Source organism: Tachysurus vachellii, chromosome 13 (genome assembly GCF_030014155.1).
Source record: "Tachysurus vachellii isolate PV-2020 chromosome 13, HZAU_Pvac_v1, whole genome shotgun sequence".
Lineage (NCBI taxonomy): Eukaryota > Metazoa > Chordata > Actinopteri > Siluriformes > Bagridae > Tachysurus > Tachysurus vachellii.
Window position 1 is genome coordinate 11,552,501 of NC_083472.1, and position 16,300 is coordinate 11,568,800.

The following is a 16,300-nucleotide window of genomic DNA, read 5'->3' on the forward strand; positions in this document are numbered from 1 at the left end:
GGTTCTTATTTGGTTATGAGAATATTTTTGAAACTTTGAACATCCCACCGAGCTCTTAATCTGGTATTAAAATGGAATATAGCACATCCACAAGTCAGAAAGTCAACCAAAATTACATGATTCAATGGAGTTATTTAATTTATTTTTTTATGTTATGGATTAGTCAGAGAAGCAACAAAGTAGACAGGTTTTAACATGGCCGCTACCACCACCATGCTTCGCTGTTGTGATGGTATTCGTGCACTTTGATCTTTCACAGAAACATCCTTTTATATTACCTAGTATATTATAAAGCCTATATTTCTCTAAAACTAATTATTTCAGTTATTATATGCAGTTACTAAGCATGTAAGGTGACTAGCACTTCATCAAATTCAGCAAATTCATCATTCAACATCAACACATTTTGTACTACAAAAAAAAAAACAGAAACTGATCAGTTAACTTACTTTACTAAACTCAACTGAGCTCAGTAATATCAGTGGATTGGGTTTAATTCAAACTGATAATTAAAGGCATGATAGCTCATGATTAAAATAGCGCCCTGTTCTCACATCCTTTTTTCTTCACATTTTGGTCACCTTTTTTTTTAACTGTAAAGTTGCAGAGAAGCAGAGAAGACAGTGCAGCTGACAGACATGTTTAGCTTTGTAACACAAAGAAAAATGAGAAATTTTACAGTTTGAGGGCACAGCTGGATGGCCCATTAAAATGCTTTATTAAAAACTCTTTCACAACAGTGTTTAAAAAGTAAACATTTTGTTGCTCATATATGATGCAACATACCCAGCCTTGAGAGGAAACTATAAACCGTTGCCAAGCAATTGAGTGTGTGTGTGTGTGTGTGTGTGTGAGTGTGTGATTGTGATTGTGATTGTGATTGAGGGAGAGAGAGAGAGAGAGAATATTAGTGAGGCTTTAAGACAGCTCAATTTTAAACTGTAGCGAACATTTAGTTCATAAGTAAATGGATGTGTCTAAGTTAAGGCTTGATGGTTTTCATTCTTTTCAATAAACGGATGGTGTTATTACAGTGTTAGGCTAGTTTGGGGGACCCAGTAAGAGGGTGGAGACAAGGGTACAGTTTAGTATATTTAATAGAGTCGTTTAGAAGGGAAGGAGATGGAGCAGACCGGCAGTGGAGTGGACAGGTGGGAATGGAGTTAGGCAGGCACAGACCGGTGTGAGGACCTGTCTTTTCTGGGGAGAGAAAGAAACAAAGGTAAATATGTGAAGGCAGGTACGCATACTGTAAGGATACGGGGCAGTGCTTACAGCAAGCAGAGGTACAGAAGCCGTGGCGAGGCTTGTAGGAATGGGGAGACAGGAGCTGGATGGGCTGAAACAGATTAGTGAACCTGGGCAGAAGACAATACTCAGACAGGGAGGTCAGGACTGAAACAGAAGACTTATGGAGGAAATATCGATGTAGAGAGAGAAGAGTCAAATGTAACAATCCCATCCAATAAGCAGATCCAAAACTTTGTCCATAGTCACGTCCAATATCCAATAATATCTTATCCAGAGTCCCAAGCACCAAATCCTGCCTTTATAAAGCATCCAATAGGACATCCTCCAGAATTTCAAAACAGAAATTAAATCCAAATACAGACAAATACAGCAGGAAAGGCACGATTGATTCACGGGGCCAGAAAGAAACAGGCAACAAAGAAATCAAGGTCTGGATTGAAAGCAAAGGCAGAGAAAAGCGGGCCAAACACGGGACACCAAAACAATGCAGCACTAACAGCAGCTAACTATCTCACAAAGAAGGAGAGAAACGTCTGGTATAAATACAGGTGGAAGAGAGATAAATCACATACAGGTGACTTCGATGAGGAGAAAATTATCCCAAGTAGGCAAGGGAGAGAGAGAGCAAAGCATGGGAACCCTGAACAAAAACAACTGAAACAGAAGTTGGGAAAATCATGACAGGTGTAGAATCCATAGTCCTATCAACAGTCTTTATCAACAACTTGGATGTAATTTTTATGGTAATACAGTGAGAGAAGAAGCCTGAGTATAATTAATATGCAGCAGTGTAAATATATGTGATGGTGAATACAGTATATGTGCCTGCAATGTGAGCCATGCAGTGTCTTCTCCTGATACACGCTCCTCTGTCCTCACAGGCTATGGTTTCAGTAACCAGCTCTGTAAGATCTCACAGGCTTTGAAGGAGAAACTTTTAATTCAGTCGAGAGAACTGAAATGCTCAAAAAAGGATCTAGAAAGAAAAGAAAACAATTAGCAGTTCCACAGTTTCAACCTGGTCAAAAAAAGTATGTTTATATTCTTGCTTGGTAAGCCTGCTTATCCGTTTATCTCTAGATCTCTGAAGCTGTGGCCATTCTCTTACAAGGACTCTGTCTCCTTGACCACAAGCCTTCCTGTTGTTCAAGGCTTTACCTACACAAGGTGTCTTATAAAGCAATAAAAAGAATTCTTTATGTCCTAATGGATAAATCTGAAATTTAGACATGTCTCTATTTGTTATGCATTGTCCTTATCGGAATTCATTTAGTATTCGTTTTTTAAGCACATTCAGCACTACCAGAACAGTAGATTATGATATTTGCAATTTATTCATTTTTACTTTCTTTCTTTTACAAAAATAAGAAAAAAGCCTCTTCACTGTTATAAAGGCAGTTTTTTATTTTTTATTTTTTTCTCTAAAAGACGAACTTTGTTTGCAAGATTCCTTCATAGGCATTCTTTGCTGCCTCAGACGTGTTGTTCTGTTAAATTACTGAAAATAATTCCGTTGAGCATGCACAGTGCGCAGGTTTTCCCATTACATTTGCATATGTTTACATTTCCTTTGTTTCATCCTATAAACCATCTGAAGAGCGACAGTAGTGCCTCTGTGCTCAGAACCAGCTTCAGATAAGTGGATTTGATTTGTATTTCCTGAAGTTGATCTTAGAGTTGTTTTGGGAGGATTATGGTGGAGTTGTTAGCTTGAGGGGCTGATTTTTGTGAGGGAAGTTAAATAACAAAGATATTGTTTAGGGAATCATATTTAAATTATCTGGAAAAAACAAAGTCTTTTTTTAAGCAAATAAATGGCAATTTTTTAATTAAAGCAGCCAGTTAATTTATGCACAAGCTTTGCTAGTGTCAGAGTACTGTTTACTCTCTTTCTTTTACACACACACACACACACACACTGAAATATATGTGCGTGCATTTCTGAGTGAGCAGTATTGTGTTCCAGGGTTTGTGTTAGCATGTGAAGTAAGTGTGTGTGTGTGTGTGTGTGTGTGTGTGTGTGTGTGTGTGTGTGTGTGTGTGTGTGTGTGTGTGTGTGTGTGTGTGTGTGTGTGTGTGTGTGTTAATAGGCCTGATTGCTATGCCTCCCCAAAAAGGATGTAGAGTTTTGCTGCACTGTGGTAATCACACTAACCCATTTGGACTCAAAGCAAAAAATTAGGCTGCTCTTGCAGTCAATTGGAGCAGCAAGGTTGCTTTCAAGTGTACATGAGGTTGTAAGTCTGAGTTTTGTAGTGATACAGTGTTTGTGATGCAATGTGAGGCTCTTGCCAGTGTGACAAGTGTGCAGTTATACAGTGATGTAGGTATGCAGTAAAAATATGCAGAATACTGAAATTGATGTAGTTTTGACAGTGATGCAGTGAGATAGCTGCAGTTCTGACAGTGATGCAGTGAGATAGCTGCAGTTCTGACAGTGATGCAGTGAGATAGCTGCAGTTCTGACAGTGATGCAGTGAGATAGCTGCAGTTCTGACAGTGATGCAGTGAGATAGCTGCAGTTCTGACAGTGATACACTGAGATAGCTGCAGTTCTGACAGTGATACACTGAGATAGCTGCAGTTCTGACAGTGATGCAGTGAGATAGCTGCAGTTCTGACAGTGATACACTGAGATAGCTGCAGTTCTGACAGTGATACACTGAGATAGCTGCAGTTCTGACAGTGATACACTGAGATAGCTGCAGTTCTGACAGTGATACACTGAGATAGCTGCAGTTCTGACAGTGATGCAGTGAGATAGCTGCAGTTCTGACAGTGATACACTGAGATAGCTGCAGTTCTGACAGTGATACACTGAGATAGCTGCAGTTCTGACAGTGATACACTGAGATAGCTGCAGTTCTGACAGTGATACACTGAGATAGCTGTAGTTCTGACAGTGATGCAGTGAGATAGCTGTAGTTCTGACAGTGATGCAGTGAGATAGCTGCAGTTCTGACAGTGATGCAGTGAGATAGCTGCAGTTCTGACAGTGATACACTGAGATAGCTGCAGTTCTGACAGTGATGCAGTGAGATAGCTGCAGTTCTGACAGTGATACACTGAGATAGCTGCAGTTCTGACAGTGATACACTGAGATAGCTGCAGTTCTGACAGTGATGCAGTGAGATAGCTGCAGTTCTGACAGTGATACACTGAGATAGCTGCAGTTCTGACAGTGATACACTGAGATAGCTGCAGTTCTGACAGTGATACACTGAGATAGCTGCAGTTCTGACAGTGATGCAGTGAGATAGCTGCAGTTCTGACAGTGATACACTCAGATAGCTGCAGTTCTGACAGTGATACACTGAGATAGCTGCAGTTCTGACAGTGATACCCTGAGATAGCTGCAGTTCTGATAGTGATACACTGAGATAGCTGTAGTTCTGACAGTGATGCAGTGAGATAGCTGCAGTTCTGACAGTGATGCAGTGAGATAGCTGCAGTTCTGACAGTGATACACTGAGATAGCTGTAGTTCTGACAGTGATGCAGTGAGATAGCTGTAGTTCTGACAGTTATGCAGTGAGATATGCAGTTGTACAGTTTTATGGGACTACATTAATACAGGGAGATATTTACAGCTCTGACAGTAATGCATCAATACTGTAATGCAAGGTTACAGTGAGATTTTTGCAGTGCTGATAACTGTACAGTGACCTAGTGAGATGTTTGCAAGTATGATATTGATGCAGTGGCACAGTGATGTATGGACACAGTGATGCAGTCAGTGGCACAAAGAGATACTGTCACATCTGTCAAAGGTGCAGTGATACACCCATGTAGGGATACACTGCATTGAGCCTTAACCAGGACTGGAAATGATAAACTGAGACCTTTCCGGGTCGAACTGATGCAGGTATACAGTGAGACAAGTGTAGGTCTGATCAGTGATACAGAAAGGCAGTTTTAGATCTAATAGGAATGCAGTGAGACATTTGCAATCCTCTCTTTCCTTTCTCTCTTTCTCATCTCCCTCTGTTTTTCGCATTTTCCCTGGCAATTGTTTAGCCATTGGACGCGCACTTTTTTCAGTTGTCTCAGGTGACTTGTTTCGTTGCTTTAATCATTCTGGTCCACTGCTGGTTTGTTATAGTAGAACACAAGGTAGTCATGTCATTTACTGGAGAAAGTAGATGAAAGAGGAAAGAAAAAATGAGAGAAAGGGAGAGAGAATATGGGGAAGAGATGATAAATTGCTCTCATTAAGGTAGTAATTTGTCACTTTCCATGTGACTGGGCTCCAGCTGTCACTCCTTGTGCTTTTCGGCCTCTTTGGCTCTCCATCTCCACACTGGACAGATGGGCAGAGAGAGGGAGCGTTGTGGCCTTGCACCAGACCAGGATGTGTGAGATGTTTATGTGTGAAATAGGAATTAAACACCACATAATAGAAATTCCAGCCTTGCATTCAGAATTTTTTGAACCACTTACAGCTGTTGCTATAATAATAATACTTCAGAGTCTTAGTTCATGAGTGAAATTAATCGTTGAACCTGTAGTTGAACACCGTTGGCAAAAGGCTGTGAAATCAACTTGGGCTAAAATAGTGCTCATCCAAAGTAATGGATAGTTGAGGTCTCATGGCTGAAGAGCGATAGAGGTCAGTGTGTGGCTGGCAGCTCTATTTAGCTACGATTTTCCAATCAGAAGCATGAAATTTTTTAGAGCTCGATTGCGTTTGTCACAGCATCATGGCAGAGATTCCACCACAGCACATCTATCTGAAGAGACATCCAAGGTCATATCCACATCAGAGCTCTCAATAACCGGAACAACCTTCTCTTGATGAAGAGATTGGAAGTAGCAAAGGACAGAAAAAAAAGAATCATCTAGAGTATCATGTGTCCCCCTCCCAACCTTTTGCTCTAATAACACAAAGCAATTTACACTGACCTTTATAGAAATGTACCAAAAGTAAATTACAATAGTTAAGAAATGCCCCTGAGCCTAATTGCAAAGGAGATTAAGTTTCCCATAATTGCTTTTGGCCATCTAATGCAATATTTCGGGGGGTTTTGTGGCTAAGGTGATTTAAAAAAATTAATAACCCTCAATCAGTACACACAAATACACACACAGTGCATATACCGTACATACACATCGACTTGCATTAGTTAATCCGAGTTTCTTGTTGGGATATATATTTTTGGGCACTGATATAAATACAGAAATGAGAATCCTACTTGCTATTAATCATTGAAGGCAACACATAACTTTTTATTTAGCTATATTTGTGACTGGCATGCACTGTTAGCAATGAATGTTATGTTAAGACATTATGGCATTTAAACAGTATCATTGATAGAAAGCTAGTTAGCGGCCAACTTGAGTGCACAGAGGAGTTTTAGCAAGAATGGCCATCGATAATTAATTCTACCTTAACTCAGGAGCAGAGTGAAGACCCTGGAAGGACACGTGTCTCAGTTCTCAGTACTTTTAGCTTGCAGAACTGAAGTATACTCACACATGAAGGTTTCTCTGTGTGCTCAATTAAATTGCCTGTGCTTGCGAACACCTTTCTGTGCACGCAGAAAAATTTTAAATGTTATACATTTTCAGGTTTCTTGTAGGAAGATGTTATTTTATGATTGCCGTCATTAAGATCTGTGCTATTTTTATGTTGTCTTTTCATTAAAACTGCAACAAATACTGTATCACACATACAGTATTGGATATGTTATCACTTTTCTTTTTGTTATTGCAATAAGCACAGTATCATGGCAATACCCATACAAGTATTTATACTGATACAGCTCTAGTTTTTTGCTCTTACTGTATCTCTAATCTTATTATGCACTCAGTTTCCCGTTTAGATCCAACACGATTCTGTGATAAAATATAATCTGGAATCAGTGTCTATTGGAGATATTTGGCCATATACAGTAAGTCAGGGAGACAAGTGTATGAGATACTGTATGAGATACTGTAGAGCCAGAATAGAGCGCACTACTCAGGATTGCTCTACTCCTTCTCTCTGCAGAATGTCGTAGTTTTGGGCGGGATTGTCTTTACTGATTTAATTACAAAACAATTTTGAGTAGTTATCAAGTTTTGAGTAGTAACTAACAACAAGTCATAATAAAACAGAAGCAAGTTAGACCTGTGGTACATGTTAAATGAGTGTGGCTTCCTGAATTTACATGTTTCCAAAAGAGCAAGGAATCCTACTGGCTGAAAGTCTGTTGCTTTCTGAATCTAAATCACTGGGAGTGAAAAAAAAATCACACTTTTCACCCCAGCGCTTTAAGACCTGCAGTGAATGCTGCCATGCCAGAAGGTGTCTGCCTGGTAAAAGAGCACCTCTGTTTTGCATACTGTTATCTGTAAAGAAAATTATAGAGACACATTCAATTAGACTTAATGCTAACTGGAGAGATCACAACTAAAAAGTCTGCAAAATTCAAATCAGAGTAGTAATGTTTTTGCTACTGATTGATATTATTATTGAAATATAATATATATATATATATATATATATATATATATATATATATATATATATATATATATATATATATATATATACTGTATATACTGTATATATTAAATATATATATATATATTCATTCATTCATTCATCTTCTACCGCTTATCCAAACTACCTCGGGTCACGGGGAGCCTGTGCCTATCTCAGGCGTCATTGGGCATCAAGGCAGGATACACCCTGGACGGAGTGCCAACCCATCGCAGGGCACACACACACACACACACACACACACACACACTCTCATTCACACACTACGGACAATTTTCCAGAGATGCCAATCAACCTACCATGAATGTCTTTGGACCAGGGGAGGAAACCGGAGTACCCGGAGGAAACCCCTGAGGCACGGGGAGAACATGTAAACTCCACAAGGCGCAGACGGAGTTTGCATGGCGGAGGCGGGAATCGAACACACAAGGCGGAGGCGGGAATCGAACCCCCAACCCTGGAGGTGTGAGGCGAACGTGCTAACCACTAAGCCACCGTGCCCCCCTATATCTAATATAATATATATAAATTATATGTTAATAAAATCAGTAGTAATAACATACATTATATTATATTATATTATATTATATATAGAGAGAGATATTTTCTTTAAATTATAGAATTATTAATATTTTTTCCATATGTTGGAACATTCCACAATTCCAAGTCCCTATTTAAATATAAACAAATTAGTGATATTGATTATGTTAACCTCTTTGTACAAAATACATTTTGAATCATGCATTTAAATAATAATCTGCTGAATATGATCTAGAATATATCATAAGGTTTTGTACAAACTTGTTGAGTTAATGCTACTTACTAACTCTATATATATATATATTTATATATATATATATATATATATATATATATATATATATATTTATATATATATATATATATATATATATATATATATATTTATATATATAAAGACGGCAGTGGGAGATTAAGAATTACACCTTGACAGTGTAATAAAAGATGACTAAGCCCAATTGTCAGCTACAGTATATCACCTTTAGAAGGATCACACAGCAGACCTTTGTATCTGGTTGTAAAATCTGTGCATTCTGGGAATCTAAAAACATGATGTTGGGCTTTTCTCCTGCCACTTGACTGATGCGTTGCATCAGGAAATCTGTTATATAATGGATTCACTGTAGGGATATATTTTGTGATTGCTACTGGCACTTATGTTAGACTTTATCTCAAGTATTTTTTCCCACTTTAATAAGATTTTTTTTTTTCTATTTTAATAATGTGTTCAATTATTTTAATGACTGTTCCAAGGTGTCTACCCTCTCTGAACCTCTGTCTCTTTGATGTCAGCTACTGTATTTTTTGTTAATTTTTATTCAGCTATTTAACCTATTTTAAAAAGAATTATTCTAAAATATTCAGCTCTCTCTCTCTCTCTCTCCCTCTCTCTCTCTCTCTCTCTCTCTCTCTCTCTCTCTCTCTCTCTCACACACACACACACACACACACACACACACACACACACTGAATTGACTCTCTGAATTCCCATATGTTTCAGGATTGAGTTACTTAGATCTCAGTAATCGTACGCTGGCTGTAAACATAGAGTGCTCTCCTCCTTTTCTCATCTTTCGTTATCTAACAGGGCGCAGAGACACATCCCTTGGGTCTGCTTAGCACCGCATATACTTCCTTACGCAGCAGGAACCCAGTCTATGCATTAACAGTGCTTTTTCTGGAGAGATCTGAGGTCAAAGTACATCTTAGGTGGGGGTGGGGGTGCTGTAAAGAAAGAAGTAGACTCTAGAAAGAAGTAGAAAAGTATGGTGTCCAGTGTTTGTGTGTGTGTCTGTGTGTGTATGTGTGTGTGCGAGTTGATAGATGGGTGGGTGGCTAAATGTGGGTTGAAGGGAGGGTGTGTGTGGTTTGGGTGTGTGTGTCTTTTTGGTTTCTGTCACAAGGCTTGCTCTGACTCGGGGTATGTGGGTCTGAGCTATAGAGCAGTGGAGTCTTAAATCAATAACAGCAGCTGACAGTCACATGTGTACAGGCTGGTCACATTGTCAATGATTCTGAGAGAGGGGAAGAGAGAGAGAGGAGGAGGAGTGGGGAGGGGGTGACAGGGAGGCAAGGATGCAAGTATGAACTAGTCTCGGTGTAGTTCAATATTGAAGGTTTTTACGCTTTTCAAACCACTGAGCTGTCTGTTTTTCAATCCTGATGTACATAAAAGCATTGACACACTTAAAGGCTTAAAGATGCATGAAAGCGTAATGCAGACCTCTGTGTGTGTGACTCATCAATCCTCTTGTGAGCGTGATACTTACAGATACCATAGGGACTGTAGAAGCGTTATAATTCTTCTCCGCTTCTTAATTTTAATTAAGGAGATGAAGGACAATATGGTATCATCTGGACTCTGTGGTCCTTAGCTATACTGACACAAATCTCAAAGAAACACATCAATCATCGCAAAAACCTCGTGCAACATGAGGTGCACAGAAAATATAGCAGACTTTTTACTTTGTCTTGAGCCGTAATTGTTTTCTCTGAGTAATTAAGAAAGGTAATTGCCACATAATTCAGCAGCTTTTATGAGAAGTGACTTAATGTATTTATTTCAAAAGATAGAAAGAGAGAATATGGTTGCAGTTTTACTTCTAACATCAGTGCAATTATAGCAAAATCTAAAGATGCTTGTAATAGAAATGATGACTTGTCCCTTTTGTGGTTTCCTACCTTTAAAAGCATGGTGGAGTTTGTGAGAGACGGCCTGTTCTTGCAGTCGTGTATTATGTAGGTCTGGTGTGGGATCCTTAGGGAAATCACATGCAGGACATCTATATTAGAGTAATGTCAAGGGACACTGAGTGTATGTGTATGGGTGTGTGTGAGTGTATGTGTGTATGAAGAGTTGTGAGTTGTGCAGGACAAAAATACTGGAAGCAGCATTTTTTTTATTCTGCACTGTTGTGCACTCTTCTGTCTCCCCTGTCGATTTATGCAGCTGCTCGAGGGGATCCTATGTACAGCTTAAGTCTCGAGAGGATCTAAATAAAGTACATTTTCAGTGTTGTGACATTTTAATTTCCCCGGTTTGCATGTGTGTTGAAGTGTCCATGGAAGCATGTTTAACTCCTGTGATTTATTATTATTATTATTATTTATTTTTTTTTTTTATGATAAGCTGTATCATACAAAATGTAAAGCTTTCTATCTCTCTGTTCTTCAGGTCGTCCTCTCCCTCCTTCAACCGCTTCCTCCAGCCTTCTACCACCGGCACCCTCTCCTCCCACTGCTCCACTCCACCAAGCTCCACCCTCCATCAGAGAGTGTCAGGTGCCACTGCTGGACAGCAGCTCTGCCCACACCATGCTGGAGCCCCACCCAGAGGACCAAATCTCCCCCAACTCATACCTTCTAAGAGCCCAGACAACCACAGGTAAGCTCCACCTTCTTGGGTTGCTTCCCATCTCCATACCACACTTGTTCCATCATTTGCAAATTTTACGGTGGTAGCTGTTATTCCCCCTTTTAAACCGCACACACTGTTATCTGATGATTCTCCCATGCAGGAAAAAAAAAACTGGCACAAAAATGACAGGCAATTTAAGTAACTGACAGATGAGTGCAGTGCAGTTTGGATCACAGGTACACTTGGATCTCTTAACAGCTTCTTTTTTCCCCCAAACAGGAACACGGTTAAGATTTACAGAAGAGTTAAGAATTTAAGTCTCAATAAGAAATGAAAGTCTGGATATGCATAGAATTTTGTAAATAATGCACAAAGCACTCAGCTGCTCTGAGTTCAGTCACTAATCCTGGACTTCTGGTTTTTCCACATCGTCGATACGTAGTAATTTGTGGAAAGTTAGTTCATAGGTCTAATGAACCTACATGACTCATGTAACTTATAACTAGAATAAGAGAGGAGCTAATTAAATTATGCTGTGATTCAATGAATGAAATATTACAAGCAGGTTAAAGAAAACTTGGTGTAAAATCTGCCTGGAATTCTGGCACAAGTTTTGGTTTATTTCCTCCAAATGGAACAAGCCGACGAGTTGCCGGAGCACAGCTGCACTCATTTTGAGTTATTAATGCCCTCTCTGTGCTGCACAGTCCTCTAAACTCTCCTCCTGCATCAAAATCTCCAATTCCAGCAGTATATTTAGCAAAGGGGAGGGAGAAAAAGCTGTTAATGTAATTTCTGTTGGAATATAATCTATTGTTAATGGTATTAGCCTCTCCTTTGATCTGCTATAAATCTTTATTACGCCTGATCAGGGCCCCAAGTTCAAGAGCAACACGATTATAACCCTTTTAAAATGACATTACATCATGCCTCTAATTGGTTTACTGTTTGGTGGAGTAACATCAATCACTGGCAGGCTAATCCGTGCTGTAAATAAATTCACTTCAGGATCAGCAGCGTAACAGTTCTGGGGGAAAAAATGACTGGAAAATGAATCAGAGCCTTGACAGATGTGAGACAAGAAATTGCATATAATATTGCGTTTATATTTAGCTTCATTTCTATATGGAATAACTCTACCATCTGCATTATAACCTGTGTCACTTTAGTGCGCTAAAGTTTTGGAGTGTAAATGTGTCTTACTTGCACATTTTATAGTAAGACATATAATGTTATATTGCATTTGTGTGTTTTCTCATACAGGCTGTAATAATAAGAGTATCTTAGACTTGCTTTTTTATTTCTCTTTCCTTTTTTCTTCAGCTGTGCAATTTATCTTTCTTACTTTATAACGCTGGCTTATGAAAATCATTCTTTTGAAGATAAAACAGTGTGAATTATTTATAGATTTGATTCAGATTTTCTCGAAATAAGCATTCACTTTAAAGCATTTTAAACACTTACATGTGGTCTAAAAACAGCACAGTAAATAACTGGATAATTGTTAAGTAGCCTGAGCAAGAGTGACTTCTGTGTGAGTTGTGACGTATGTAGTTGAGCGTGTGTGTGTTTCCAAGTTCAATTAAATGTCCTGTGATCTTGTTGAGGGAGATCGCTGTGCAGGAAATGAGGTTTCTGCCCAATAACCCAGCCCGCTGAGGCAGAAAGATAGACACGATTATAAAAAGAAAGTGTGTTACAAAGTGTATATATATATATATATATATATATATATATATATATATATATATATATATATATATATATATATATGTGTGTGTGTGTGTGTGTGTGTGTCTGTCTGTCTGTCTGTCCTTGTCTGTTATCCTAAATCGATACTAATGGCATTTGCTGTTCATTAAGCAGATTTCCACTACTTTTTCTTTTCTGTTTTATTTTAAGTAACATAAATGAATGTTTATGGTAGATCTTTTTTTTTTTTTTGGTAGTTTTAGTTGTATTTCTTTTTATTAAAGATCACTTTCCCCATTTTGCAGCCTCAGATTAGATTTTCTCCTCGGGTTTGGACAGCAGAGAGAGTTGACCAGGCCATGTTCACTCAACAGTTATGATATATTTCATGTGAATGAAATCTCAGCATGTACAGTAGATGCTGCACATTAAGGCAAACCTGTTGACAAATTGTCCCTGGATGAGTTGACCACAGGGAATGATAAGATAATCAGAATCCTCCAGTTTGAGGGTTACATCATCATTTCAGCAAAGTGGCCTAATTGGTTGGAGCCACATGCATTGTGCATCAGACATTTCATCAAGCATAGAGCTTTAAGGCTATTCTATATGTAATATATTGTCCTGTTTGTTCTGGTGTAAAGGATCACACAAATCATTGAGGTATCTCTGTTTGTCTTACACACTTATTACATCCCGACTGTATGGTATTCCTAAATATCTAACAAGATTAACACTAAATTAATTCCCTATTATGGGCAGCGTTTGATTTAATTTTCCAAAAGCCATTTGTTTTATTTCTTACTATTACATATTACCTGCAAAAATATGCAGAACTTAATAAAAATTAATGTCATAAGACCTGGTACGAGCAAAAGTCTATCACCTAGCTGAAAACCTAATTTATATGTGTATGGATGTGCCTCTAATACCTCTACTAGTAAGCTGTGGGGATTTGGTAGCCTAGCGGTTAAGGTGTCAGACTACCAAGTGGAAGGTTGTAAGTTCAAATCCCAAGTCCACCAAGCCACCACTGCTGGGCCCGTTGGCCCCTGAGCAAGACTCTTAACCTTCAATTGCTCATTTGTTTAAATGTCACTCTAGATAAGACACTTCCTTACACCTTTACTCCTGTCACTCTTCAGTATGAAATCTGCAAACACACAGCACAGTCAGATCATTCTCCTGTAAGCAAAAAAATCACTCCATGCTGCAAAAAAAAAAAAAACTCAATAAAAATAAATTCAGTAAAACCAGATGAAACATTGGCAGCATTTTTTTCCATGACAGAGCAGTTTATTACTGATGAAGGAGATAAAGCTTGACACCGAATTAGTGATGCTGATCCTGGGCGGCTATATCACTGTTGTTGGAATGATCAGATCTACATAATATATTAAGTAGTTTGTTTTCCATTATACAGAAAAAAGGCTAGAGACCATCATCATAAAACATTAAGAGTCATTTTTTACATGTTTTCTGCATAGTGTTTTCTGCATTGTGTTTAGCTTGAGCTAACAATGCTAACATGCTACTACCAAAGCTTATAGTTCATAAGAGGTTATTATATAGAAACAAAGGATTGAACCTCTGTTTGTAAACAGTATAAATTATTATTATTATTATTATTATTATTATTATTATTATTATTATTAAGTGAATGATTTTGTAAAAGTGAGTGCAGTTGAAAGTGATGTCTTGACAGTCTTTGCTAATGCTAATTCCCCTTGCTTTGTGTTCAAGTGTGGAAATAGCGAGTGAGCTTAAGGAGTAAAAACAACATTTAAATCTTGTTTGTGACTAATGTCGCCTAATGCCTCAAAGAGCTCCTGTAACCCTAACAATCCTATTTTATTCTGCACTGAATCTGTAAGATTAGCATTTATTTTTAAGTCTAAGCTAATAAAAAGTTCAACAATAGAAGACAGATTTAAAGGCAGATAAATGAGCACTCCTCATCTGCATGATTAAATTCCAACTCCATGAAGCTACCAGTTTACACCAGGCATCCAATCATAAGTGGACAGCAAAGCACATTTTCACCTGGCATTATGAACGCGTCTCAAGTGACCACTTGTAATTAGATTACACAGGTTGCAGGTATCACGTGCATTTATTTACAGGCCGTGAATCTCTTGTACCTGTATGACAACTGCATAGTCTTTTCACAAAACCTTTAAATGAATAAAACATAAAGACAAAAGAAACTATGAAGCCTATTAGCCTAGCAGTGGAGAAATCTACTGTTCAGCACAGTTGTTTAATCTACTGTTGCAATGATTAAGACTACGGTAATGATACAATTGAGTCGGCAGCTCTCCGTTGCTGTGACACATCAAGGCGCTTTCACGTTCACACTCCAAATGGTGTATGGTTGTATGAGGTTTTAGCTCATGGCATGCCCTCTAGTGGGTTTTGTTTTTAAGGCTACATATGTGCAATATGTACACAGGCGTGTATATGAAAAACATTGCACTTGACAGTATATTGAGTCATGTGTCACTTCCTCATTGTTTTGTGTTTTGTGTATATATCTCCATGAGTCTTTGTTTTGAGTCTTGGTCTTGTCTCCTTGCGTGTCCTGTTATTAGTTGTTTCCCTTATATGTCCTTATTGCCTGCACCTGTTTTCAGTTTTGAACTTTAATTAGTTTGTTCATTTAAACCCCTGTGTGTCTTCTGTGCATCGTGATGTATAGGTCATGGTTCCGTTGCTTTCTGCCATTACTGAGCCTTTGGTCTGCTGTCTGATATCCTGTCTGTAGATCACCTGATCTGTGTCTGTGTACTGATTTTAAGTGGTGCCTTGTCGGTTGTTTTTGGGTTGTTTGCTTAGACATTTATGTCCATTATTCTACCTGCACTTGCATTCTATCTGCCTCTCATTATGTGATGCCCATCTTATGTTTCCAAATGCCTTTAGAAAACTTTGACCTAAAAAAAAAAAATCACTGATTATATCTTCAAGTTGTAGGCTATATGGAATGAAATATAATGTGATAGTACATTGGTTGAAGCGTATCTCCATAGAGCTTTTCATAAGCTGTGCATTAATCTTTTATAAAGCTATGTTGCAAAATTTATGAGAGGTTTTTGCCAAAATTCGTGAGATGACATTACAGGTTTTATGTGATTTTGTCTAATACTTGTAGATTATTATTATAAGTTGTCTATTTTTGTGACGCTTACAAAAATATATAAATATTTTATAACGCTTATCATAACGTTATAAATGCAGATTTGAATATCACAGAATTTGAAAGCGTTCGAATTGTTCAAGACCTAAAAGAATCTGGTCTCTGGTGTTGTATCATTGGGATGATACACCGTCTTTGGTCATTCATTATAAATGACGATTGTATTGTTGTTTGTTTGTTTGTTTGTTGGTTGGTTTTGCAAACTGTGAAGTAGTAGACCTCTGCCATGGAAATCACCTTGTGTTAATCATGCTACAAATGTTTACACTATTTAATCAATT

At 38.2% G+C, this 16,300-nt stretch overlaps 1 protein-coding gene across 1 annotated transcript in view; it reads left to right on the plus strand.

Moving 5' to 3' along the window:
* The window catches only part of tenm2a (teneurin transmembrane protein 2a), a 206,682-nt gene that overhangs the window by 116,366 nt on the left and 74,016 nt on the right, over positions 1-16,300 (plus strand). Inside the window, exon 3 of the mRNA XM_060885595.1 lies at positions 10,949-11,158. Within this exon, the coding sequence (XP_060741578.1) occupies positions 10,949-11,158 (210 nt within the window). The remainder of the gene's footprint in view (positions 1-10,948; positions 11,159-16,300) is intronic.